A 26,021-nucleotide genomic window follows, 5' to 3' on the forward strand; every position below is an offset into this window, starting at 1 on the left:
TGGTTGCAGCAGTACATTTACAGAGAACTCTCAGAAATGTAACTTGGATTCAGAAGGGGATGTGGAATAAGGGATATCATTGTTGATGTCAGATGGATCTTGGCTGAAAGCAAAGAATACCAGAAAGATGTTTACTTGTGTTTTATTGACGATGCAAAAGCATTTGATTGAGTGGATCATAACAAGTTATAATAACACTGTAAAGAATGGGAATTCCAGAACACTTGATTGTACTCATGAAGAACCTGTACATAGACCAGAAGGCTGTCGTTCAAACAGAACAAGGGGATATTGTATGGTTCAAAATCAAGAAGGGAGTGCATCAAGGTTGTATCCTTTCACCATACTTATTCAACTTGTATATTGAGCAAATAATCTGAGAAGCTGGATTGTATGAAGAAGAACATGGCATCAGGATTGGAGGAAGACTCATTAACAACCTGACCTGCAGTACGCAGATGATACACCTTTCTTGCTGAAAATGAGGATGACTTGAAGCACTTACTGATGAAGACTACAGTCTGCAATGTGGATTACAGCTCAATATAAAGAAAACTAAAATCCTCACAACTCATCCAATAAACAGCTTCACAGTAAATGGAGAAAACATTGAAGTTGTCAAGGATTTCATATTACTTGGTTCTACAATCAACACCAATGGAACCAACAGTCAAGACATCAGATGATGTATTGCAAAAGACCTCTTTCAGGTGTTGAAGAGCAAAGATGTTTCCTAGAAGACTAAGGTGCACCCAGCCCAAGCCACAGTATTTTCAATCTCCTCTTATGCTTTTGAGAGCTGGATAATGAATAAGGAAGGCCAAAGAAGAGTTGATGCTTTTGAGCTGTAGTGTTGGAGAAGAATACTAAGAGTACCATGGTCTGCTAAAAGGACTAACAAATCTGTCCTAGAAGAAGTGCAGCAGGAATGCTCCTTGGAAGCAAGAACGGCCAGACTTCGCCTAACATACTTTGGACATGTCGTCAGAAGGAACCATTCCCTGGAGAAGGTTATCTTGCTTCGTAAAGTGGAGGATCAACAAAGAAGGAGAAGGCCCTCAATTAGATGTATAGACACTGTGGCTGCAATGATGGGCTCAGGTATAGCAAGGCTCATGAGGCTGGCACAAGACCAGGCAGTGTTTCGTTCTGCTGTGCATAGGGTCTCTATGAGTCGGAGACGATTCGACAGCACCTAAAAACTACAACAACAAAATCACTATGAATCATGACCCAGCTGAGGTGGTACACATTTTGTGGGGTAGCCAATTCAATCCATGACCCTACCAATAGCCCAGGCTTCATCTCAGGCTCTGCTTCCTGGCAAACACAAGACAATACAATGTGCTCTTGGGAAGGATCCAAGGTACTTCTGGAAATTTCAGCCATAGGAATTAATGGGCCATCTCTTAAGAGTGTTGGCTCCAAAAGACTTGTTCCTAGGAGAGGCTGATTGGGTCAACATAAGTTACATGCATTCTGGGGTTAATCAACATGAGATCTCACGCTCTAGTGCCAACAGAAGCATTTGGAGTGGGAAAGGACAATTCTCCAAAAAGAATGAAGAGGTTGGAAATTGGAGATAATTTACAAAAAGTTTTTATCTACTTGAAATTTGCTTTTGGATCATGGCATCATAGCAAGTTTAAAAAAAAAAAAAGTATACACTGTGACATTGTATCCCCCTCTGCATGAAGAATAAGTTTATTTTTCTTTAAGCAATCAATAACTTGCTAAACCTTGACTGGAATATTAAAATATATAAAATATAAGCATGATTTAAATATATGATGGTATTTCCTAGCAGGTTTTTCTGATAGCTGAAATTCATACTTTGAGTGTAGAAAGCTCAAACTTTAACAATTGTTAAAATACTCAGTTTCATATATGCCTCACTCTCACTTTGTCTCCCTCTAGGTTAATATCCAACACAGGCATTAAGCGCTTGCCAGCTATTCACAAGATTCAATCTCTCCAAAAGGTTTTACTGTAAGTTTTTTCTTGAGTGGTTACCAACTCTTTACACAGTATCTGCCTTGTCTCACAGCCTCTGGGACTGTAATATGCATTATGTAGTTCACATCCTCCAAACATTGTTCTGAGTAAGAGGTGAGCCGAGACAGAAAGGCAAGCAGCAAGTGTGTGTAGTTTCACCTGCAGGCTAGCTAATCTCAGTTTGGAAAAAGTTAACATGTTAGGCTCCTCAATAAGGGTACTGTCGATGGAGCTGGCTTGTGGCAAGATTGGGAATTCTCTCATCAGTACTCTTTAAAGCTCTGCTGGCATAGTGGCTAAAGCATTCGGCTGCCATCCAAAAGGTCAGTAGTTCAAATCCCCGAGCTATTCCATGGTCCCGAAAGATTTACAGCCTTGGAAGCCCTATGGGGCAGTTCTACTCTGTCCTATAAGATCACTGAGTCAGAATCAACTCAATGGCAGTGGTTTTGGTTTTGGGTTTCATATACTATCTCTTGCAACGCATCTGTCTTCTACTAGCCTCTTATCTTCCCTTCAGAACTCTCGTGCTCCCATTGGCACAAAGAAATAAACAAATAAATTCATGCTACAGTGCTAGTGACTTAATATTTTGGCCTTCTCCAGAGTATCTGTATTTTGAAAGAAGAGGAGAAAAGATAACATGTCATGGCAAGTTTATTTTCAATGATGAAATTCTAAAACCCTGGAGAGACTCAAAAGGAAGAGGTGGGGAAGGTATGAAAGAGGAAGGAAGAAAGGAGGAAGAGAGGAAGAGAGGGAATCTTCCCAGAATTTGCCAAATTGTTCTGAGCAAAGAATTTGTACATTTTTGTATCAAAATACACCTAACAGGGAAGCTTGATGGGAGGAAGAGGGATATACACAGAAAAATTAGACTTATTCCGTCCTTTCATTCAGGAAGAGCAAAATAATGATAATATTGTCTGGGACTTAAGGACAGCAGAACAGAAACTAATTGTAAGAATGATATTGAAACAGGAGGAAGATGAAGACTCAGTTAAGGTGAAAAGAAAAGTTTGGTATGAAGGTGAAAAATCAGCTTAAGTGTCTTTGCCCTCTTGAGCAAACACTAACTCTATAAGGAAGGATAATAAAGAATTCTAACACAGTGCAATTAGCTAAGAAAATATTCAGAAAAAAACCGCTATATGTCTGCAATTCCGTTTTTAAGAAGAATGAATATACCAAAGATAAATTAGAGGCAATTATTTCTGAAATTTTCAATAATTAAAATGTTAGTTCAGTTAAAGTCCATAACATACCAGTAAGCTAAATGTGGAAAGGTTACATAATTGGGGCTGACCAGGAACAGACTACCCAATAAGCAAAGCAGGCACCGGTTTATTTGTGCTTACTTATTAATATGTAGTGAACAATTTCATGTGGGTTTCACCCATGCAAAATTGTTCACTAGAGATTAGTAAGTAAGCACAAGCAAGCCCATGCTTACCTTGTTTATTGGGTAATTTGACACTGGGGCTGACATAAATTGTCTAATTTGTCTGTGCTTTCTTCTAGAGACGTTCAAGATAACATAAACATCCACACAATTGAAAGAAATTCATTCACGGGACTAAGTTTTGAAACTGTGATTCTGTAAGTAAAGGAAACAAAATCCAATGAAATAATATTTGATTTTTCATTTCATGATCTTTTTCTCATAATAGAATGCTCCTCTTTGTTTAGGTAACTTTGGCATGTCACCATTTAAATAAATTTAAATCACTCTCTAGTTTTGTGCTTTTTTTCCTCATTTCCCATCTTTACATTTCAGAATCACAACATGGAGTCATGTTAATAATTTATGATTTTGTGGTGCAATTCAAGTATTTAAAATTGCTCTTTGAATGATGGTCTCCTGTGATGCAACATCTGTTCCAAAGAGAGAATAGCTCAGGCATCAGTAAAGCTAATTATTGCCTGGAAAACCTTCTTTTACCCAAAGAAAAAGTCTTCGAAGGAGGTGAATCAAAAAGATATGGCTGTTCCCTTATGACCATGCCAACTCACCTCTGTTTAGCCCCATGCTAAGTGTACTATCACTTCTCAATCACATATTTCAATAAGCTATAGTTGCTACCTTTGACCTGTGGGGAAGTTTTAAATGCACACTGTGTCAATAGGAATTACTATTTTTGTGTGTGTGTGCCAATAGCCAACATGGCAGTTTACCTACTGCTGAGGGTGGTAGAGCAACAAGGGAATATTGGGCAATCTACTTCCGTAGAGATACTGCCTTGGAAACCGAAGGAAGGGTCATTATGAGTGAATCCAACTTGATGGTAGTGAGTTTATTTATGTATTTATTTATTTATTGGTTTTATGGGCTACATAAGTATTTGTAGGATCAGTTGAAGTTAGAGGCACAGAATGACATTTGGGAGCCCAGTAATTACAATTATAAGGAAAGCATTTTATAAATATTCTGTTACTTACATATACCAATATGTCCAAAAGCAAAGTTCTAGTCATGAAATAATTTCAGAATTTTTCAAAGAATTAATATAATTCAGAGACTTAGCTTTTAAAAGAATATGTAAAAAGAGAGAAAAAACAGTAGACATAGAGGAGTAAAGCTAAGGACTATATTGAATGTCAATTAATTGAAAGAACATTAAAAAAAACTTTTAAAACAGACTATCAAAAGCATTGGATATTTCTAGAATAAAATAAAATAAAAGCATGTATTAAGAGTAAAAGCTATTAGGACACTTGTCTCTCGATCTATGAGTTGGTCATACTGTGGTGTCTTGAATATTGTTGTGAATAGCAATGCCCCTGCTATTTCAAACGCCAGCAGGGTCACCCATGGTGGACAGGTTTCAGGGAGCTTCCAGACTAAGACAGACTCAGAAGGAGCACCTGGGGATCTAGTTCTGAAAAGAAATGGCCAGTGAAAAACGATCTGAAGGACAGCAGAACACTGACTGGTGGAGTGCTGCAAGACATGCCCCTCAGACTGGGAAGCACTCAGAATGCAACTGTGGAAGAGCTGTGGCCTCAAAATGGAGTCCACCTTAACCACAGGATGGAGCAAAGTGTTGAGAACCTTCATTTGCTGATGTGGTACAACTCAAAATGACAAGAAATAGCCATGAGCATCCATTCATACTCAAAACATGGAATTATGAAGTATGAATCTAGGAAAAATGGAAATTGTCAAAATGAAATGGAATGCATAAAGATCAATATCCTAGGCATTAAGGAACTGAAATGGACCAGTATTGGTCATACTGATTCAGATAGTCATATGGTCTACTCTGCCAGGAATGACAAAGTGAAAAGGAATGGCACCACATTCACCATCAAAAAGGATGTTTCAAGATCTATCCTGAAGTACAATGCTCCCAGTGATAGAATAATATCTATATGCCTACAAAGAAGACCAATACCACAAATATTATTCAAATTTACACATCAACCAATAATACCAAAGATAACGATATTAAAGGTTTTTACCAACTTTTGCAGTCTGAAATTTATCAAACATGCAGTCAAGATGCATTGATAATTACTGGAAAGTGGAATGCAAACGTTGGCAACAAAGAAAAAGACTTGGTAGTTGGAAAATATAGTCATGGTGATAGAAATAATAATTTGGCAAGACCAATGACTTATTCATTGCAAATATCTTTTTTTCAACAACATAAGTGGCTACTGTATAAGTGGACCTCAACAGATGAAATAAACAGGAATCAAATTGACTAAATCTATGAAAAGAGATGATGGAGAAGCCCAATATCATCATCAGTCACAAAAAGGCCAGGGCCTGGCTGTGGAACAGATCATCAATTGCTCACATACAAATTCAACTTGAAGCTGAAGAAAGTTAAAATAGAACCAGAGAGCCAAAGTACAACCTTGAGAATATCCCACTGGAATTTAGAGATCATTTCAGGAATAGATTTCTTGCACTGGACACTAATGACAAAAGATAAGATAAGTTGTGAAATGATATCATACCTAAAGAAAGCAAGAGATCATTAAAAAGATAGGAAAGAAAAGATAAAAATGGATGTAAGACACTCTGGAACTTGCTCTTGAATGTTGAGTGGATAAATGAGAAACTAACTGACCAGAAGATTTCAAAGGGTGTCTTGAGAACACAAAATATTGTAATGAAATGTACAAAGACTTGGAGTTAGAAGGACATGCTCAGCATTTCTCAAGCTGAAGGAACTGAAGAAAAATTCAAGCCTCAAGTTGCAATATTGAAAGATTCTATGGACAAACCATTGTACTACTCAGAAATCATCAAATGAAGATGAAAGGAATACACAGAGTCACTGTACCAAAAAGATGTATTGCATTAGGTAAAGCAGCTGCAAAAGACCTCTTCAAAGTATTAAAAAGCAAAGAAGTCACTTCGACTATAAGATGTCCCTGACCCAAGTCATGGTCTTTTCAATTGCCTTGTATACATTCAAAAGTGGAACAATGAATAAGGAAGCCAAGGAAGAATTGATGCATTTGAATTATGATGTTGGCAAAGAATATTGAATACACCATGGACTGCTAGAAGAGCAAACAAATCTGTCTTGGAAGAAGTACAGCCAGCATGTTCCTTAGATGTGAGGATGGTGAGACTTTGTCTCACAAACTTTGAACATGCTATCAGAAGAGACCAGTCCCTGAAGAAAGACATTATGCTTTGTAAAGTAGAGGACCAGTGAAAAAGAGGAAGCCCCTCAACCAGATGGATTGACACAGTAACTGCAATAATAGGCTCAAGTGTAGCAACAATTGTAATAATGGTGCAGGACCAGGCAATGTTTAATTCTGTCATACACAGGGTCACTGTGGTTCAGAACTATCTTGATGCCACCTAACCACAATACCTAATCCTTTCACTCAATAACCCATATTTGGAGTGTGAAGTATGTTAGGATGGAGGGAAGGGTAAAAGAGGGGAAAGCAAAATAAATGAACTAAAATACAGAATAGAATGTGTGCAAAATAAAAGAATAAGCAATTATTTTAAGAGTAAGGAAGGGACAATTTATTCTGACTGGCCTGCTGTGTGAGGGTTGGAGGAAGAGTTAAGGGAGAGAAAGAAGACTGAGAAACGGAAGCTGTGTTTAAAATGGGCTTTAAGAGATGAATGAAATTTAGCCAGAGAACTGGCAAAGGTCAAGCAGAGGAAACAAAATAATCAAAGCCATGAAAGTATTAAAAAATACAGAAAGCTTGTGGAAAATGGTAATTACCTGAGTAATACTGGCCTACTAGGTTTTAAAAGAAATGTAACAGTTAAAGAATTCCTAGGCTCTATCGTGAAGGGAAAAGGTTAGTGATAAATGTAATCATCTCTACTTGGATATCTATATTTCTTTAAATTTTTCTCTGAACATATGTATCATTTTTAAATATGGTGATTTAAAAATAATGTTATAATGTGGCAAATTTACTAATGAGAAATATTTATTTTTAATCAAAATATATAATTAACTGTGCCCATTAACACACATTCTTTTTGTCCAGATCATAAAACGTTAAGGCTAGGCATCCTAATCTACCTCATCTCAACTCCCTCCAGCTAGATACAAACAACCCGAAGAAATAAAAAATTCTGACATAACCTAGCAAACCCAAACTTACAAAAGATATGTATAGATCCTCTGCATTTCTGTGACTCCTGGTCAAGGATCCCATGTGATTCTCTTGAATTTAGGAAAATAATTTCCAAGTGAGGAAAGTTTTCTTTTAAGAATCAACACTTCTTAGACATGTCTCTAAAGGATAAATTCACATTGCGAGAACACCTATTTTTCTTACTTCTGATGGTCCTTAATCCATAGATAATAGAGTCAGAAGATTTATACTCAGCACAGCTTAAATCTCCAATTGTTCTTACTTTGGGGGCTATCTCTGGATACAGAAGCATTTTTCCACAGTAGGAACATCCACATGCAGTCAAAAATAAATAAATAAATAAAGCCATGGCAAATGTTACTGATAACTGAAAAAAGTTTCTATCCATTGCCATTTGTCAAAATCCTGAGGCCATGTTCTATAAATGAATGAATAAAATTATTTAAAAAAAAAGGAAACAAAAAACTGCCTAACAACAAAGGATTAACAAAAAATTGAGTAATGACTCAGAAATAAGTGAGCAAAAAAGTCCAACATGTATCAGTGTCAGTGTCCTTTCTGTACTGCACCCTGACCTTGCAGGAGAAGGTGTTAAAAGTGGCAGCAGTAGACATGACCAGCCAGCAGCCTAATTTAGAAGGAAGAAAATGAAGTTGCCCTGTGTGGCAACTCCTCACACACCCTCTGGTCATGAGAGAGGCTCACTTCATGTGTGTTTCCTCAGCTTCCTTCTGCCTGCTCCTCCAAGATCTTTAATGCATCAAGTCCTCCAAGCACCTTCCTTCTTTAGGGTAAAGGCAGGCTCTGCTTTTTAGCCCCCTGAATCTCTGCTGACTGAATACACCGGTTTTTGTCCCAGGAACTATATGACTCAATTATTCCTTAGCCCAAGTTGCCCAGGTTGACATCATTATCATCATCATCATCCAGTTTTAAAACAGGCTCTACCTCTCTTTAGAGACAGGAATCTACTTAATAAATATCAACAGTTGTTGTTGTTGTTAGTAGTTTGAAAGCAGGACAGCCTATGGTAAACCCAAGGGAAGAAATTCTGGAAAAAACAGTTAAAAACTGATCCATTTTTAACATTAAAAATGCCACCCTCCTCTCTTCATGATAATATTTGTTGACTGAGAAAAATACATCAACATAAAAAGCTACTCTGAATACAATAAATCCCTAAAGCTATTCTATGTTTTATTTAATCAGAGCAACATCTATGTGTAGAACACATATTGTGAGAAGTACTAATTATCTGTTCTCCAGAAAAACAGGTGGAACCAATATGTTTTTGGTATCCCCTTCCATTAGATTGGGGAGCACTGGTGGCGTATTGCCTAAGGCATTTGACTGCTAACCAGAAGGTTGGTGGTTCAAACCCACTAGCCGCTCACCAGAAGGTGGGGCAATCTATTTCTGTAAAGATTTGCTACCTTGGAAACCCAATGGGGGTCACTATGAGTTGGAATCTACTTCATGGTAGTGAGGGGTTTTTGTTTCTTTGTTTTTTGGTTTGATAGAGCAGTGGGTAAGGCATTGGGCTGCTAACCAAAAGGTAGGTAGTTTGAACCCACCTGCTGCTTCTCAGTAGAAAGATAAGGCAGACTGCTTCTGTAGAGTTACTGGAAATCCTGTGGGGCAGTTCTACCCTGCACTGATGGGTTGCAATTAGTTGGGATTGACTAGATGGCAGTAGGTTTGGTTTGGTGTGTTAAATTATAGGTCCCTGGGTGACGACATAGTTTGTGGTTGACTGCTAACCTAAAGTTTGGTGGTTCAAACCCACCCAGAAGTGCCACAGAAGAAAGACCTGGTGATCTGCTTTGATAAAGTCTTTCATAAAGACTATAGCCTAGAAAATTCTGTGGAGCTGTTCTACTCTGTAATATATGGGTTGGAATTGACTAGACAGCAAAGGGTTTGGTGTGTGTGTGTGTGTGTGTGTGTGTTAGATTAAGGGTCAACCAATTATGGCCCAGGATCCAAGAGTGATTTTTTTTTTTTACAGATATACATGCAAACAATTTAGTAATAGGGCACACTAACATTGAACCTAAATTAAGCAAGATATTATCTTTGCCATAAAAAGAATTCCATTCTTCTGAAAAGCAAAGCTTTATTACACACCTCCTCCCCGCCCAAAAAAAACTGTACTCAATTATTATTGTTATTATTATTATTATATTTTTAATTTGGTAGAAATTTTTTTTTTATCATTTGTCATATAAATACCTCTGCAATATCTTCAATTTTGCCTTTTGAGGCAAAGTAAAAGTATTATACAGGTACTTATATGGGAGCTCTGGTGGCATCGTGCCTAAGGCATTTGACTGCTTAACCAGAAGGCTGGCAGTTCCCACCAGCCACTCCTTGGAAAGAAGATTGGGCAATCTACTTCCATAGAGATACCACCTGGGAAACCCAAGGACGGGTCACTATGAGTCAAATCGACTCGACGGCAGTGAGTTTGATTTGTTTTTTTTAATATAGGTATTTGTCTCACAAAACCTAAAATATTTAATACTTGGCCCTTTATAGAAAAAGTTTGTAACCCTGTCATTTGATCCAAAACACTCAGGGATCCACATCCCACAAGGTAGAAGCAACTGTCCCAGAAACTCTCTCCCTGGGACAGTCCCACCAATTAGTTGGGAGATCTGAGGGTCTGAAGCCATGGATATGTAGGGGCCAAGTACATGGGTGTAGGTACATACCTGCTACCAGTTATGGTCAAGTTGGCTATGACTCATGTTGACCCCATGCCAGACATCATAGGTTTTCAATGGCTGGTTTTGGGTAAGTAGATCGCCCAGTCTTTTATTTAGAGTTTTCACCCAGAAGGGTGAACTCGAACCCCCAACTTTTTGGTTAGCAGCCAAGTACTTACCTATTTATATCACACAGGGACTCCTCTGCTCTCAGAAACCGCTAAATTGGTTGCAAAAGTTTTAAGTGGTTTGCCTTGCTCCTCTTTGGATTTTTTTATTTTTATTTTTTTAAGCTAACTAGTTTTTCAGCTTATTTTTTTCCAGAGGAAAACAAAGTACAGTTGCTCTACTGTGATTTTAAGATTTTTCCAGCTACTTACTGCAGCTCAGGAAATAGAATCCTAAAACATAGGCACTTCTCTGGGTCAGTATTTTGAACAGAGTGATTAGTAAACTCACTGAGCCTACCAGGGAAAATAACCTGACAGCAAAACAGGAGCAGACGGTAAGAAGCTCTTGGGTTGAAGCTCTGCCTGATCCACCCAGAAGAAGAGCAACGCAGAGCTGTCAGCCTAAGGTGTCCTTGTGTTCTCCGCCCAGGCAAACCTGCTCACTGACCTTCTGTGCACTCACAAGATGACTGTCCTCCCCTCCCTCAGAGCCTCCTCCCATACCCACACCAACCACCTCATCCTCCCTCAGCCCACAGTCTCTGTAATTGATTTCTCTTCCTTTCTGGCTTAACCCAGAGCCACCTCCACAAACCTCCAATAACCAGGTCCCTATGGGTCACAGGAGATGTTAAGGTTGTCTGATAGCTTAATTAAATCACTTTTGAAGACAGGCCTGTTGTGGTAGGTGAGCATGGGTGAAAGGCTTAAGGCCTTAACAAAAGGTGACACCAATATTCTTTCTCTGCCTTATAATCACTTGTCAATAATTGTATGACTTCTGTCCTTCGGGATGAGGAAAGATCATGGTGCCCTCCTCTGTGGCTTCTTTTCTGCACATGGATAACATATGCCAAGACCTTACAAGATCCAGGCTAGTGTGCCAGTGATAATAATAATAATAAATTTCATTTATTTCTCTGAATAGGTAATATATGTACATAATAGCAACTTCAAAAGTCTCAAAAGGTTATACAGTGATAAATCAGTCTCTCTCCCACCTTGTCCCCCTGTCTTCAGGGCAGCGTTTTATTTATGTCACTAACTTGAGCTGTCTGACCTTGCCCCAGTGCTTCCAATTATGAAAACTCTGTATTGTTTGCATGTGACATTATTGTTTTTTTAATGGGCTCTTTATTTCAGATGGCTGAATAAGAATGGAATTCAAAAAATACACAACTGTGCATTCAATGGAACCCAACTAGATGAGCTGTAAGTAGTCCTGACTGTTCTTCCATTCCATTTAGAGGGAAATGGCTCTTACAACAGAAATGTTTACGTGGCTCTGTGTTTCCCTTCTCCTTTCCTCAATTCTATCCCCAGGAATCTAAGTGACAACAATAATTTGAAAGAATTGCCTAATGATGTTTTCTGGGGATCCTCTGGACCTGTCATTCTGTGAGTATCTTCCTTTGTTTCCATGTGCAAGGCCTGTGTGTGTGTGTGTGTGTGTGTGTGTGCCTGTGTAAGTTAGATGTCAACTCTCTTTAGCTCACAGAAGCTTCCAATATAGGACTGGCAATCACGCACAAAGACATATAGGGACAATTTAGGGTTGACCCACATTCTAACTTTTAATAAAGTAACAACATCAATAATAATAATTAAAATTTAATGAGATCTTACCATATGCCAGACAGTGTCCTAAGAACTTAAAATGAATTTTCTAATTTAATCTTCTCAATAATCTTCTATGATCAATGCTAGTAACTAGTATTCCCATTTTACAGAAGACAAAACTGGCTTCCCTGAAGGTGTTAACTGCCCAAGGTTGTGCAGATTTTAGAGTACGGATTTAAATACAAACTAGTCTATCTCATGCTATAGACTCTTAGCCACTCTGCTATTATTTCTCTTCCCTGGATGTGAAGGAACAATTCTCCTTCCTCATCCTCAAAGACTAGGAATTTCAAAGCCAAGTTTCTGAGAAGAAACTAGTCCACAAGGCTAATAGTCTACACAAGCCACAGTTTCACCTACCCTGACACCAGAAGAGCTAGATGGTGCCTGGCTACCACTAACAACCATTCCAATCATGGCTACAATTGATGGGCCCTGATAGAACAGGAGAAAAATGTGGAACAGAACTCAAGTTTTTAAATACTCCACACTTACCGGACCACTTAAGACAAGAGGGCTCCCTGACAATCTCAGCCATCATTTTACTACTAATATTATTTGAAGCTAAGTAAAATAATGTATTTTCAGTTATTAAACAGTTATTAAGTACCACTCTATGCCACTCACTTTTATAGTTCTGAGGACAGAATAGGAAACACAAAAAATGTCTTCCCCAGAGAAAGCGAATATTCTCATGGATGAGTCAGGTAATAATTAAACACATCACTGACTATATCAGGCCATTATATGTGCTCTGAAGTGTAAAGCAGGACACAGGCATACAGAATGGAGAATTCTGGGCATGCTGTCAGTATGCTCAAGTGTACACAGTTCTTAGAATGTGTAATACTCAATGATTCCTATTCTTAGAGGAGTTGGGAGACATGGACTTAGAAAAAGATCTTTTAATGTCTTTGATCACCACAACCACAGCTTGTCAATTTCACCTAGCAACAAGTTCTAAAGGTTTTGACTATTCCTAAATAAGCACCTCTATTTTTTCATGGCTGACATATCTGTGAGAGGTTAGGTTTCCATAAGTGACCTGTACAAGTTACAATATTGAATTGAATCTATAGCACCTCAATCCATTGTCTACTCCAGAGAATATTCAAGCTGGATAAGACTTTCAACTTGCTCATTAGTTATCTGAAGAAACCAGGGCCAAAGAAGGGTCATGGCCTGCTAAAGATCACACCACGATAGTAAATGGCAGAGCTTGGACCAGAACTAGGTCTTTGGTCTCAAAGTTCCACATGTTTCCACCATACTATGTTTAGGAGCTCTGGTAGCATAGTGCCTAAGGCACTTGACTGCTAACCAGAAGGCTGGCAGTTCAAACCCACCAGCCACTCCTCGGAAGGAAGATAGGGCAATCTACTTCCGTAGTGATACTGCCTCGGAAACCCAAGGAGGTCGCTATGAGTCGGGTCTGACTCGACGGCACATAACAACAACAACAACAATGTTGCCTGAAGTAGGTAAATGTGTTAAATCAATCATCTGAAAGTTACTCAATAAGGTCCTCTGCAATTGCTTGTGCATTTTTCAAGGGGAAAAGAATTGTAAACACTAACGATCAAGCCTAAGAACCTGAGCAAATGATCTGTAAACACAGCCCAGAAACATGTCTCCTGAGGTTGCATAAGCAGATCCCAGGCCGTAGCAAAGCAAAATATGTCTGAAAAGAATGCTGAACGGAGAACATAAAACATTAATCCCCCAGCCTACCCCACTGTGAACTCAGGCAAGAAGAGGGATGTCACCATCAGAAGCAGGAGGATCTGTCCCCAAGGATCTGAGAATCACAGACTTATTGTTTCATCCTTTACACTGCAGTAACATATCTGGCCACAATTGAGTGAATGCAATTTGCAGAAAATCCAAAGAAAATATGAAGCATTTCCCATGTCTGAAAAGGACAGAAAATGAGGATATATTCCCACATCTTTCCATCTCAGTGTACAAGAATATATGTGCAAGATCCTGGCCAAAAGCCCAGCCTATCATTGTTTCTTCCTCCATCCCTCAAGGACAAGAAGACAGAGCACCTTAACATCAATCCTGCCTGTCTGCAACTTCCATATTAGTCCATAAATGTTCTTCTAGCCTCTCAGCTTTCCTGACAGTAGGACTCTATGGTCTATCCCATTTCCCACTTGCAAGCTGATGCTCCAGCCCCAGCTAAATCCTGGCATACGAGCTGCTTATTTAAAATATGCAGAGGAGCCCACCTGAGATTCTCTGGCTTAATGTCTCAGCCCACAGTGGAGGCTGCTGCAGCTCGGGCTTTAACTCTGAGGCAGATTCCCCCAAAAGAGAAGACCATGCTATAAGATACTTACATGCAGGAAATTTGCTGAGGAGTGCTGGATGGAAGGAGTTGAACTGTGATGTATTTGCAACAGAAGTCTCAGCTGATCCCATGGGAAGTGCTAGAGTTAAGATGGTCCTGGTTTTTCTGTCTCCACAATGAGAATCACTGGATGCAGACTGTTCCTGGGGAGAGGGCAAATCTTTTGGTGATGTAACTCTCTGAACAAAACCCAACTGAGGGGTCTCATTGCCCCTAGACCAGTGGTTCTAAACTTCACCGTACATCCAAATCACCTGGAAGACTTGTAAAAGCTCATTTACTGGTCCCCTCTCCCAGAGTTTCTACCTCAGTAGGTCTGGTTGGGCCTGTGATTTTTTATGTCTAATAAATTCTCTGCTATTCAATCAATTCTCAAATGAAGCTGACACTGCTAGTCCAGAGAGCACTCTGTAAGAGTCACTGCTCTAGAACTAATGTTGGGAAAATGGGGAGCTTCCCCTGTCTTCAAAATATCTCCTCCACAAGCTAACTGTGGTGATTTTTTGCTCCTTTCTCCCTCAGGCTTTTGTCTTCAGTAGATATTTGTGAAGAATCCTAAGGGAGTTAAAAAGAAGGCACCCAAACTGATGATAGCTCCTTTCCTGAAGGCAAATATTCTAGTTGAGTGAAGAACAGAGTAGCTATGAACACCTGAGGGTATGAGGGTGAGATGTTCCATGGCAAACAGAAATAGATGTAGAGAAAGCCAGGAGCACACACACAAGCTCCACCGACTTTCAGAAGAATTACCCAGCCTCCTGATTTCCCCCTCAGAGTCTTGACCTTGAACATCAGCAGCCATCTGTTTTCACCTGAACTCATTCAAGCTTCTTCTTTTTTTTTTTTTTTTTTTTTAAGCAATCAAGCAATTGCTGTTTCCTTGTGAAATAGTTTCCTGTGGGAAAAATTTAAAGCATTGCCTTTGCAGGCTGGAGCCAGTACAATCACATTCTGATGGTTTATCAAATTGATTTGGCTATAGCTCAGATTCATTTGATAGTTCAGATTCAAACATTGAATTATTTGTATAAGAATGATTCTCTTCCACACCACTGTACCCACAGTCCTATAGATAGTAAATTGCCTTTTTATACCGCCTGGGATCATGAAAGAGAGGTCTTCTAGCCATCTGTCAGGATAGACTACACCAGAAATGTGCTCACACTTATGGAAATGATTGACCCATAATAACATCTTTGCTAGGAAAAATAGAAATTGTTCAAATCAAATTTGTGGCACTAGCTATACCACACTTTATTAAATGGGGCAAGAAGAGATGTTTAACTCCTGCCTCTCTGGACTCCTCATCTTATTACCAACCACTGCCTCTCTTTCTGCTTTATATCTCAAAACCAAGAACCCTAACAGTGTTGAAGGAATTTAGAATTGCTAAATCTCTTTGACTCCAGGTAAAGTCCCAATGTGTTTCCTGCTGGTACTTTTCAGCATGTAAATTCCCAAAACCAGTCACTGCTAGAGGGAAGGATGTGTTGGAATGTTAACCAAAGTGGTAGCTCAAAAAGAAAGACTGCAGTTATGAATGAAATCAGCCTGGAAGACAAGGACTGGAAATGTCAGCCCAAGACTACCCTTCCCATTTGTCTCCTTTATCCAGTAGGAGCTGAGTACCTACTATTTGTCTCCTCAGTGAGTAGTTAATGATGTTTGCTTAATTACTGCCATTGTTCTTGGGAGGCTGGATGCTTAATTGTGCTTATGAGGAACTTGCTCAAGAGGCAGTTGTTCAAATAGAAAAATGGAATACTACATGGTTTAAAATCAGGGAAGGTGCACCAGAGTTGTATCCTTATACCATACTTACTCAATCCATATACCAAACAATTAATCTGGGGAGCTGGACTATATGATGAAAAGCATGACATCAGGACTGGAGGAAGAATCATTAACAACCTGTGATATGCAGATGACACAACCTTGCCTGCTGGAAATGAAGATGACTTGAAGCACTTACTGATGAAGATCAGAGATGACAGCCTTCAGTATGGATTGCATCTCAACATAAAGAAAACAAAAATCCTCACAATTGGACCAACAAGAACATAATAAATGTTATTATTAAATGGAGAAAATATTGAATTGTCAAGGATTTCATTTTACTTGGATCACAATCAACACTTATGACAATAGCAGTCAAGAAATCAAATGCTGTATTGCAATAGGCAAATCTGCTGCAAAAGATTTCTTTAAAGCATTAAAGAGCAACTAGGTCACTTTGAAGACTAAGGTGTGCCTGTTTTTCTTGCCACACCCATGTGAGAGCTGGACAATGAATAGGGAAGACTGCTGAAGAATTGATGCCTTTGAGTTGCAGTGTTGGTGAAGAATATGGACTGTTAGAAGGACAAACAAATCTGTCTTGGAGGAATTATAGCCAGAATGGCCTTTACAAGTGAAAATGTATAGACTCTGCCTCTCATACTTTATCATGTTGTCAGAAGGGACCGATCTCTGGAGAAGGACATCATGCTTTGTAGAGTACAAAGTCAGTGAAAAAGGGTAAGACCTTCAATGAGATGGATTGGTAAAGTGGCTGCAACGATGGGCTCAAGCATGGCAACAATTGTAAGGATGGAACAGAACCAGGTGGTGTTTAATTCTGTTGTACACAGGGTTGCTATAAACCAGAACCAACTCAACAACACCTAGCAACAACAACAAATTGCTTCAACCTTGTGAGAATTCTTGCTTTTGACATACAAAGAAGAAAGAGCAGCAATAGTCATAAAACAACTGTTGATTGTATTAGCTACTTCAATGTCTGGTGCTATGTTATATGCAAGGAGCTCTCCTGGCCAGTGGTTCAGGCATCGGCTGTTAACCAAAAGGTCCACAGTTTGAACCCATCAGTCACCTTGCAGGAGAAAGAAGATTTACAGCCTTGGAAACCCTAGAAGGCACTTCTGTTCTGTCCTATAGGGTCACTATGAATCTGAATCAACCTAATGGCAGTGGGTTTGACTTTTTGGGGTTTTATGCTGTGTGTGAAGGATAGAGACAGTAAAAAATAAATAAAAATAGAACCTTCCATGCTGGTGGTGGGACAGATGATCCTACCCAGTACAATAAGTGCTGCAGTAGAAATGTTCAAGAGAGGTTATGGTAACAGCAGTTGCCAAATAAATCCTTGCCATTGTGTGATACAGTGAATTTTTATAGGGGAAGTGTGAAGAACAGAGGAGTTCTTATCATTCTGTGCCTGAATTACTGCAATAGCTGTTGTACCCCTTTCCAATCTTCAATCTTTTTTCCTCCAATTCACTTAACAAATATTTATTGAGTATCTACTACATTGATTCGACTTATGGCGACCCTTCCTTGTTTTTCTGATGTGGTATCTCTATAGAAGTAGATAGCCCAATCATCCTTCCGAGGAGTGGCTGGTGATTTGAACCACTAGCCTTCTGGTTAGCAGTCAAATGCCTTAGACATTACACCACTCCTCAGAAGGAAGGTTGGGCAATCTACTTCCATAGTGATACTGCATCAGAAACCCAAGGAGGGGTCACTATGAGTCGGGGTCGACTCAATGGTACATAACAACAACAACAACAACAACATCTACTACGTTCCTAGCATGACATCCTTCTCCAGGGACTGGTCCCTCCTGATCACATGAACAAAGTAGGAGCAATGAAGTCTGGCCATTCTTGCTACTAAAGCTATCATGCTGGGTAAATTAGACAGCAAGTAAAAGAGGGGAAGACCTTCAATGTGATGGATTGACATAGTAGCTGCAACAATGGGCTCAAGCATAGCAAAGATTATGAGGATGGTGCGAGAGTAGAGAGTGTTTTGTTCTGTTGTACATGGGGTTGCTATGAGTCAAAACTGACTTGACAGCAGGTAAAAGCAATACTATGAGCCAGGCACCCTTCTAAAAATTAATATTACAAAAATACAGCTTTCAGTAAGTCATTCTTCTGCTCAAATAAATTCTAATCTCTGCTACCTGGCTTCCAAGGATCAAAGATACGATCCCATCTCATGGTTCCCTTTATTCCTCAAAACATGAATACCCAGAATAATTCAGCTGAGCACCCCTCACTGTGCCATGTTTTGTATTCTTGGCCTTTCTCTGAGCCCACTTTTACCTAATAGTTTCAATAACTTGCTTCCATGAAGTTGTGAATAACTGATAAGGTCTTATTTTGTTACTCCCGCCAAGAATATTCGCATGCTAACAATGGAGGGTGCTTTTATAAAGGAATTAAAATTTATCATTAAATTTCCACCATGTGGAAGGCTTGTAGCCATGGAATAAACTATATGTGCATGTTTGTGTGTAAGAGAGAGTGTGTACATGCTTTAAGGGTATAGAGAACAAAAATAGGTATAATAGTGTAGTCTCAAATCACACTACTGTCCAAGTACTCACTTATCTCATCTTTGTCCATACTGACAAAAATTTTTATGGATTTTTCTTATTCCTTGGATTTAGCAAAGAAACATTATTTTTCTGCCAGTCCAAAGTTTGGAAGTCTTGACAAGTTCCATGTTGGATCACTCCAGCAAGTATATAGTAAGCTTTAAAGAAATACCTCTACAAAAATTTGTATCACCCTGTCTATCACCCAGGAGCCACTTGCACTTAAGGCTTTTGCTGTACTGAACTCTAAGTGACTTTTCTTTCTCTTACCAAGCACTACCTCCTTTCAACTTCTACCAGCAGAATATCTGGATCCTAGGACACCAACAATCTCCCTTAGCCTCACAGAAGTAAAGCCGCCCACTGCAAATGACAGAAGCACATATATTTTGTAGCTGTGATAAGGATGAATCTGAAAATACAAGCTGGCTCCTGAGTATTGAGCAGTCAGACAGGCACCCAGGCTTCCTCAGCAGGCTTCCTAATCTAATGCCTAGTCACTGAATGCACTCAAGTCAATCCACCCAACAAGTTATTCTGTTTATTCCCTAACACACGTCTCCCTGTAAACTTCACAGGTTGCTCTCTTCCTTGATGCCTTTGATACGTTGGTCACACATAATTGTCTGCCACAGAAGCACGGTTTTCTTGAGCTCTCTTTAAAGCAAGATTTTCTCTCAGTCTGGCTTGTGTCAATCTCTCTTTAGATTCAGATCTCCTTTAAGATTTTCTCCAGCTTTTCATTTGTATTGTGACACTGAAGCATCTCTGCTAATCACATAACTAGCTACTGAATATAGCTCATAAATCCAGCCCTATGCCAGATGCAACACAAAACACAAAAGTGTCTTAATAATCCCTGCTCTCTCAGCATCTGAAACCTGGCTACAGACATAAAACAAACATACATGAAAATTTGAACAATATGAAATAACACAAGTTGTTAGGTGTTATCAAGTAGGTTCTAAGTCATAATGACCCTGTTTACAATAGTATGAAACATTGCCCAATCCTGTGCCATCCTCACAATCTTTGATGCTTGAGCCCATAATTTTAGCCATTGTACCAACTCATCTTGTTGGTCTTTCACCACACTTTACTTCACCATCCTCTACAGAAGAGAAAACACAGGTACAAGATATTTTGTCACTGGTAGAGACTGGAGGACACAACAGTTGTCTGGGGTGATCTATTTTATCCCTTTCCCAATCCTTCTTCAGTGTCACTCTTCAGCATATCTTCAAACAACAGCAATTGTGTGAGTGCTTACTATGTGTAAGGCATTAGTAAGGAGGCAAGGGGCCCTCTGCCCTCAAGGATATAAAATGCAAATATGAATAGCTAGTACATAGAGCAAAACTTCGTAAGTTATGAGAGAGGCAGAAGTCTACAGAATATAATGCTATTGCATACTTGTTTGCTGTTATGGATTGATTTATGTCCCCTGCAAAGATATGTTCTCCAGTACATGTGAATGTGACCCTATTTGGAAATAATATATTTTCAGAATTAGAATGAATGCAGCAATAAGTGAAGTTAGCATAAAGATCATACTGGAATAGGTTGATCCCTAATCCAATATGACTGGTGTTCTTACAAGAAGATAAGAAGAGACAGACACAGACACAGACACAGAGGGTAGATGGACATGTGAGAATGAAGGTGAAGATTGTAGTTATGCTGCCTCAAGCCAAGGAATATCTAAAGCCACCAGAATCTAGAAGAGTCCAAAAATTATGTTCAGAAATTAAGACCTGTTGACACCTTCAGACTCCTGACTTCCAGAACTGTATATATATATATATATACACACACACACATACATACATACACATACACACACACACACACATATCTGCACAACTGCTTGAAATGCAAGAGTCATAGAGACTTCAGTGGGAGTCCTTTTGGGTGCTTCATTGCTATATTACAAACTACCCCTAAACTTAGTAGCTGAAAATAATTATTCCATTTTGCTCACAATTTTGTGTTCCAGGAATTTGGGTGGCTTGTCTCTGGGGATCTACTTCCAAGTCATCGTCTTCACTCACACACCAGGTGCCTTGGTGCTTCATAGCCTCTCCACCCTCTCCCCACTGGCCTCCCACATATAATTTTCCCATGTGGCATCTCATCCTCCAGGGCCTCTCCCCATGGCTTGGGTTTTTTTTCCAGCATGGTGACTTGAGGGTAGTCAGACTTCTCTCATGGTAGCTCAGGATTCTAAAGACCAAGACAGAAGCTGTCACTGTTCTTAAACTCTACCCTCCAGAACTGACTTGGCTTCCCTTTCACCACACTTTACTGGAAAAAGTCATCACTCTTCAGCTTGGACTCGAGGGGAGGGAAAAATCAATCATACATGGAAAGAGTGTCCAAGAATTTTTAATCATCTTTAAGCCACCACAGAGTACATAAGATAATAACATGATATTCAATAGAATATAAAATATGTTTCCTTTTGTAACTCTTTAATTAATGTGATTAGTTTCTAAATTCTAAACCTAAAGATGGAAGTAGGCATAACAAAGAATGAAAAACAGTTATCTGCTTTGTATTACTTTAAAAAATATGAAAAATGTTTGTGGCAGGTCTGGTGGTATAGTGCCTAAGACATTTGACTGCTAACCAAAGGGTGGTGGTTCAAACCAGCCACTCCTTGGAATGAAGACTAGGCAGTCTACTTCCATAGGGATACTGCCTTGGAAACCAAAGGAGAGGTCTTTATGAGTCAAAATCAACTCAATCACAGTGAATGATAGCTTGGTTTAAATTGGTTGTAAAAGACTTTTTTATGCTTTTATTTCATTTCTTGGAGGGAGCCTTGAGTTGTTTTCAATAAAACAGGTAGGTGGGCCTCCACCTTTGTTCCCTTTCACATTTGAGGGGGAAACAAAAGGGAGGGAGAGATGGAGAGAGCCCAAATGCCAGGTGAAATGAGAACTTGATAACAGAAAACAGAGAAAGTATCAATAGCAGAACTGGTCAAAGAAGTGGTTGACTGCAGAGAGAAACCAGAAAGATCTCCTAAGGTAGAGAAGAAATTTAAGAAGTTCTGGAACAATAGCAAGCATAAGAGGAGCAGGCTAGGACAGCTGAGTCATTTAGAGTGAAGACTCAACATGAGTACAGAGATTCATGGACAAGATTCTACCTCCAGGGACTCCAGATCTGAAGGATTGTAATACAAATGTAAGAAATAGAAATGAGATGTTGGAACACTGACACTTTTATCCCATGGTGATATCAATGAATGTTGTGAGAAGTAGTTAGATTCTGGATATAAATAGATGGTAGAGCAAAGATTCTTTGCTGAGAATTTGGATATGAGGTGTGAGAGAATGATTTTGAAGTCTTTGCATGAACAATTGCAAAGGCTTCAGGTGGAGTAGTTTTCAGGGAATATAAGGAGCTCAATTTTTAATATGCAAAGCTCTATATGTCTATTGGACATCCAGGTGAAGACTGTAAAGAGACAAGTAGACATAAGAGTCTAAAGTTCAAGAAAGTGGAGCACCCTGAGGATAAACTTTGGGAGCCATCAGCATATAAATGATGTTTAAGTCATCAGACTTAAGTCATAAGACTTGATGAGTTTCCTTACAGAGTAAAAAAAGATAGAGAAAGAAGTCCAGACACTGAGTCCATGGGCCCTCCAATACCTGAAGTTCAGGGAGGAAAGGAAGCAGAAAAAGACTGATAGAGAATTTCCAAAGGGTTACATTTATTACTAAATTTTTAAAAATCCCCAAAAAGATACAAAAATTCCATATTTGTATACACCTAAAAAAATCACAATTTGTATGTACAATTAGTAACTACTCATCTTGTACAATGCTAGTATGTATGCATGTGTGAAAAATTTGTAATGTTGTTTGGTAGCATCAACTGAAGCTGAATATATGCATTCTGGTGGTGTAGTGCCTAAGGTATTTATTTGACTGCTAACCAAAGGTCAGTGGTTCAAATCCACCAGCTGCTCCATGGAAGGAAGACGAGCCAGTTTACTTCTGTAAAGATTTACCACCTTGGAAACCCAGTGGGGGTCACTATGTGTTGGAATCGACTTGATGGCAGTGAGTTTGGATTTTTTGGTTATGGACCAGCAATTCCATGTCTAGGTATAACCCAGAACAAACATGTAAAATAATCACACACACACACCCAAAAAAAAAAGTTCTAAAAAATTATAAAAGCCATATTTGCAAAGGCATAAAATTGGAATCAACCCTAATATTCATCGATATTGGAATGGCTAATATTCCTAAAATGAATATAATATATTGAGCAATGTAAATGAATAAAATATTGGAAGATGGAAAAAAATAAAAGGTCATCAAAATATATAAAGCAAAAATTGACAAAATAGAAGAAGAAACACAAATTCAAAATCACAGTGGAAGATTTTAACACACTTCTCTCATTAGTGGGAGCTATGGTGGCATAATGCCTAAGGCATTTGACTGCTTACCAGAAGGCTGGAAGTTCATATTCACTAGCCACTCCTTGGAAGGAAGATTGGGCAATCTACTTCCATAGAGATACTGCCTCAGAAACCCAAAGAGGGATCACTATGAGTCGGGATAGACTCGAGGACAATGTTAGTTAATAGGTAGTTCTCTCATTAGTGATAGAATAAGCAAGCAAAAAACCTGTGAGTGTATGGAAGAGTTGAACAATGAACAGTACGGACACATTTGATCTAATTGGCATCTAACAAAAAGAGGACTAATGATAAAAACAAAACAAAAACCATTACTGTTGAGTCTATTCCAACTCATAATGACCCTATAGGACAGAGTAGAATTGCCACATCTTTCTCCTAAAGAGCTACTGGCAGGTTTGAAATGCCAACTTTTTGATCAGCAACCAGGTACTTAATCATGCACCACCTAAGGTCCTCTAATGATAAAATATTTAAGTATTATATAAAGATAACCATTTTCTCTAAATATATGTTTTCCCAAATATCAAACAGGGAATCAACAGCAATAGTAGGTAATTCTAGGACTTAAGGAGCAAATAAGTCAGTGGTCTTACCAGAACCCAGGAATTAGGGAAAAAGATAAAAACTGTAACCAAGGCAGATCTGTTCGAATGAAAGCTGGAGTCACAAAGAAGATTCTGTAGCTGAGGCAGATGTGGAAGGAGAATGCCCTGGCTGTACCCTTCCTCCACCCTCCAATCTCTTGTCAGTGCCTTCTATCCCCTGAACCCAATTGGAAGTTGATTGACAAGGTATTATGTGGGAAACTAAGAAAATGTCCAGCACCTAGTCCTTTGTATTTCATCCTAAGTGCAACGGGGATTATTGAAAGGTTTTAAACAGGAAATCACAATATGATTGGCATTTCCAAAAGATTGCATTGGGAAGTGAAATAGATAGTGCGGTAAGGAAAGTTCAGAAATTCTTGCATTTGTCTAGGTAGAGATTATAGTGACCTAAAGTGGTAGCAGAAGGGAAGGAGAGAAGTAGACTGATTTGAAACATATTTAAAAAGTAACCTTGAGAAGACAAGAGACTGATAGAATGTTCAAGTGTGAGACCAGAGGATGTCAAGAATGATTCCTACGTTTCTATTTTAAACAACAGGGGATGATGGAGGATTCATTTTCTGATGGGAAAACAATAGGGAGAAAGTTTACAAGAAAGTTGTTTACAAGAAATTTGGTAAATTCAGTTTTGATGCACACAATTCATCAAAATGGCAGGGTCCAACCAAAGGATGGTTGTCTGGTCTTGAGGTTCACAAGTAGGATCTGAACTACTGTATACATTCAGAATCCATTAGCTTATGCTTGATATCTGAAACCAAGTGGATAAGATCATCTGGAAAGAGTCTGTACAAGGAGAAGAGAGCTTAGGTTCAAAGAAACTCCAATATTTGATGAGAAAGTGGAGGAGAAGGGTAAATCCACAAAAAAAAAAAAAAAAAAAGAAAAAAAAAAAAAAAGGAGAAGTCAAAGAAGAAATTAGAAGAAATAAAGTAGAATTTGGTGCCAAGAAAGAGAGTGCCTCAAAAAGGAGACGTGTTTTAAATGTGAAATGTAATTGAAAAGTCAAGAAGGTTAGAACTAAGATAAGATCTTTGTGAGTATTGTCTAGTGGGAGAAGAAAAATCAGTTTGGATTGTGAAGTGAGGAAATAGTAACATCAAGTATGGATAAGTAGTATATAAGAAGTTAAATTGGGAAGAAGAAATTTGACTTACAGGAAATATGGACTTCAAAAGATTCTTCCTTCTCCAACTAAGAAAAAAGGCAGCAGTTGTAAGTGGGTATCTTCAGGCAATAGGAAGCCATTATGAATTTCTGAGCAAGAGATGGGCACAATAAGAACAAGCCTTTGAGAATATAGTTTTCATCAGACTGGGAGAACATATGGGGTGATATATATATATATATATATATATATATATATATATATGTTCAGACTTCCAAATTTCACTGCTCTGACTGCTTACTGCCTTCAGTTAAAGGAAATGCAGACTTAAAAATATTCTCCTTCTCCAAGTATTGCCAAGGGTTCCCAAAGATGCTAAAATGAATCAATACCTGGTCATTGCTTGCTACCATTACCATAATCAGATGCATTTACTCATGGTCAACCTGTAAAACTGCTGACCCCAAGAGATCTAAACTGGTACCACATAAATATCACTCCTACCAATATCACTCCTACCAGCTGCTTTTGATTGTTTCAAGGGTTGCTGCTGCCATTGGTACTGGCAGAAAAGCACCCACATCATTGGTGTTGTCCTAGAATGGATGTGACTCCACAGCCCTCTAGGAACAGAGATCTGGTTAAGCTGTCCATTTGTGCTGGCTTCCATGTAGACCTCTGTTGATTCACTGAAGCAGAGACTCTCCAACAAAGCAAGAACAATTGCCACTCTCTATGCACAATGTTTCTAAACAGGGCTAGCAGTGATTAAGAGCTTTCTGTTGGCCGGGAAGTTATGTGCTTGGTTGTCCTTATTGTTAGGTGCTGTTGAGTTAGTTCCAACTCATAATGACACTACTCACAACACAACAAAACACTGCCTAGTCCTGTGCCATCCTCACAATCCTTGCTATGTTTGAGTGCATTGTGGCAGCCACTGTGTCAATCCATTTAATTGAAGGTCTTTTTTGCACACCCTCTACTTTACCAAATACAAAGGGACTTGTCTCTCCTAATAAAATAGTTC

General features: G+C 38.9%; 1 protein-coding gene across 1 annotated transcript in view; it reads left to right on the forward strand.

Annotated features, from left to right (window-relative positions):
- Positions 1 to 26,021, forward strand: part of FSHR (follicle stimulating hormone receptor) — a 385,534-nt gene that overhangs the window by 345,717 nt on the left and 13,796 nt on the right. The window contains exons 5-8 of the mRNA XM_007953991.2: positions 1,918 to 1,989; positions 3,517 to 3,594; positions 11,612 to 11,680; positions 11,792 to 11,866. Coding sequence (XP_007952182.1) covers positions 1,918 to 1,989; positions 3,517 to 3,594; positions 11,612 to 11,680; positions 11,792 to 11,866 — 294 coding nt within the window. The remainder of the gene's footprint in view (positions 1 to 1,917; positions 1,990 to 3,516; positions 3,595 to 11,611; positions 11,681 to 11,791; positions 11,867 to 26,021) is intronic.

This window comes from Orycteropus afer, unplaced genomic scaffold (genome assembly GCF_000298275.1).
Source record: "Orycteropus afer afer isolate SDZICR_OR568_19922 unplaced genomic scaffold, OryAfe1.0 scaffold00423, whole genome shotgun sequence".
NCBI classification, from domain to species: Eukaryota; Metazoa; Chordata; class Mammalia; order Tubulidentata; family Orycteropodidae; genus Orycteropus; species Orycteropus afer.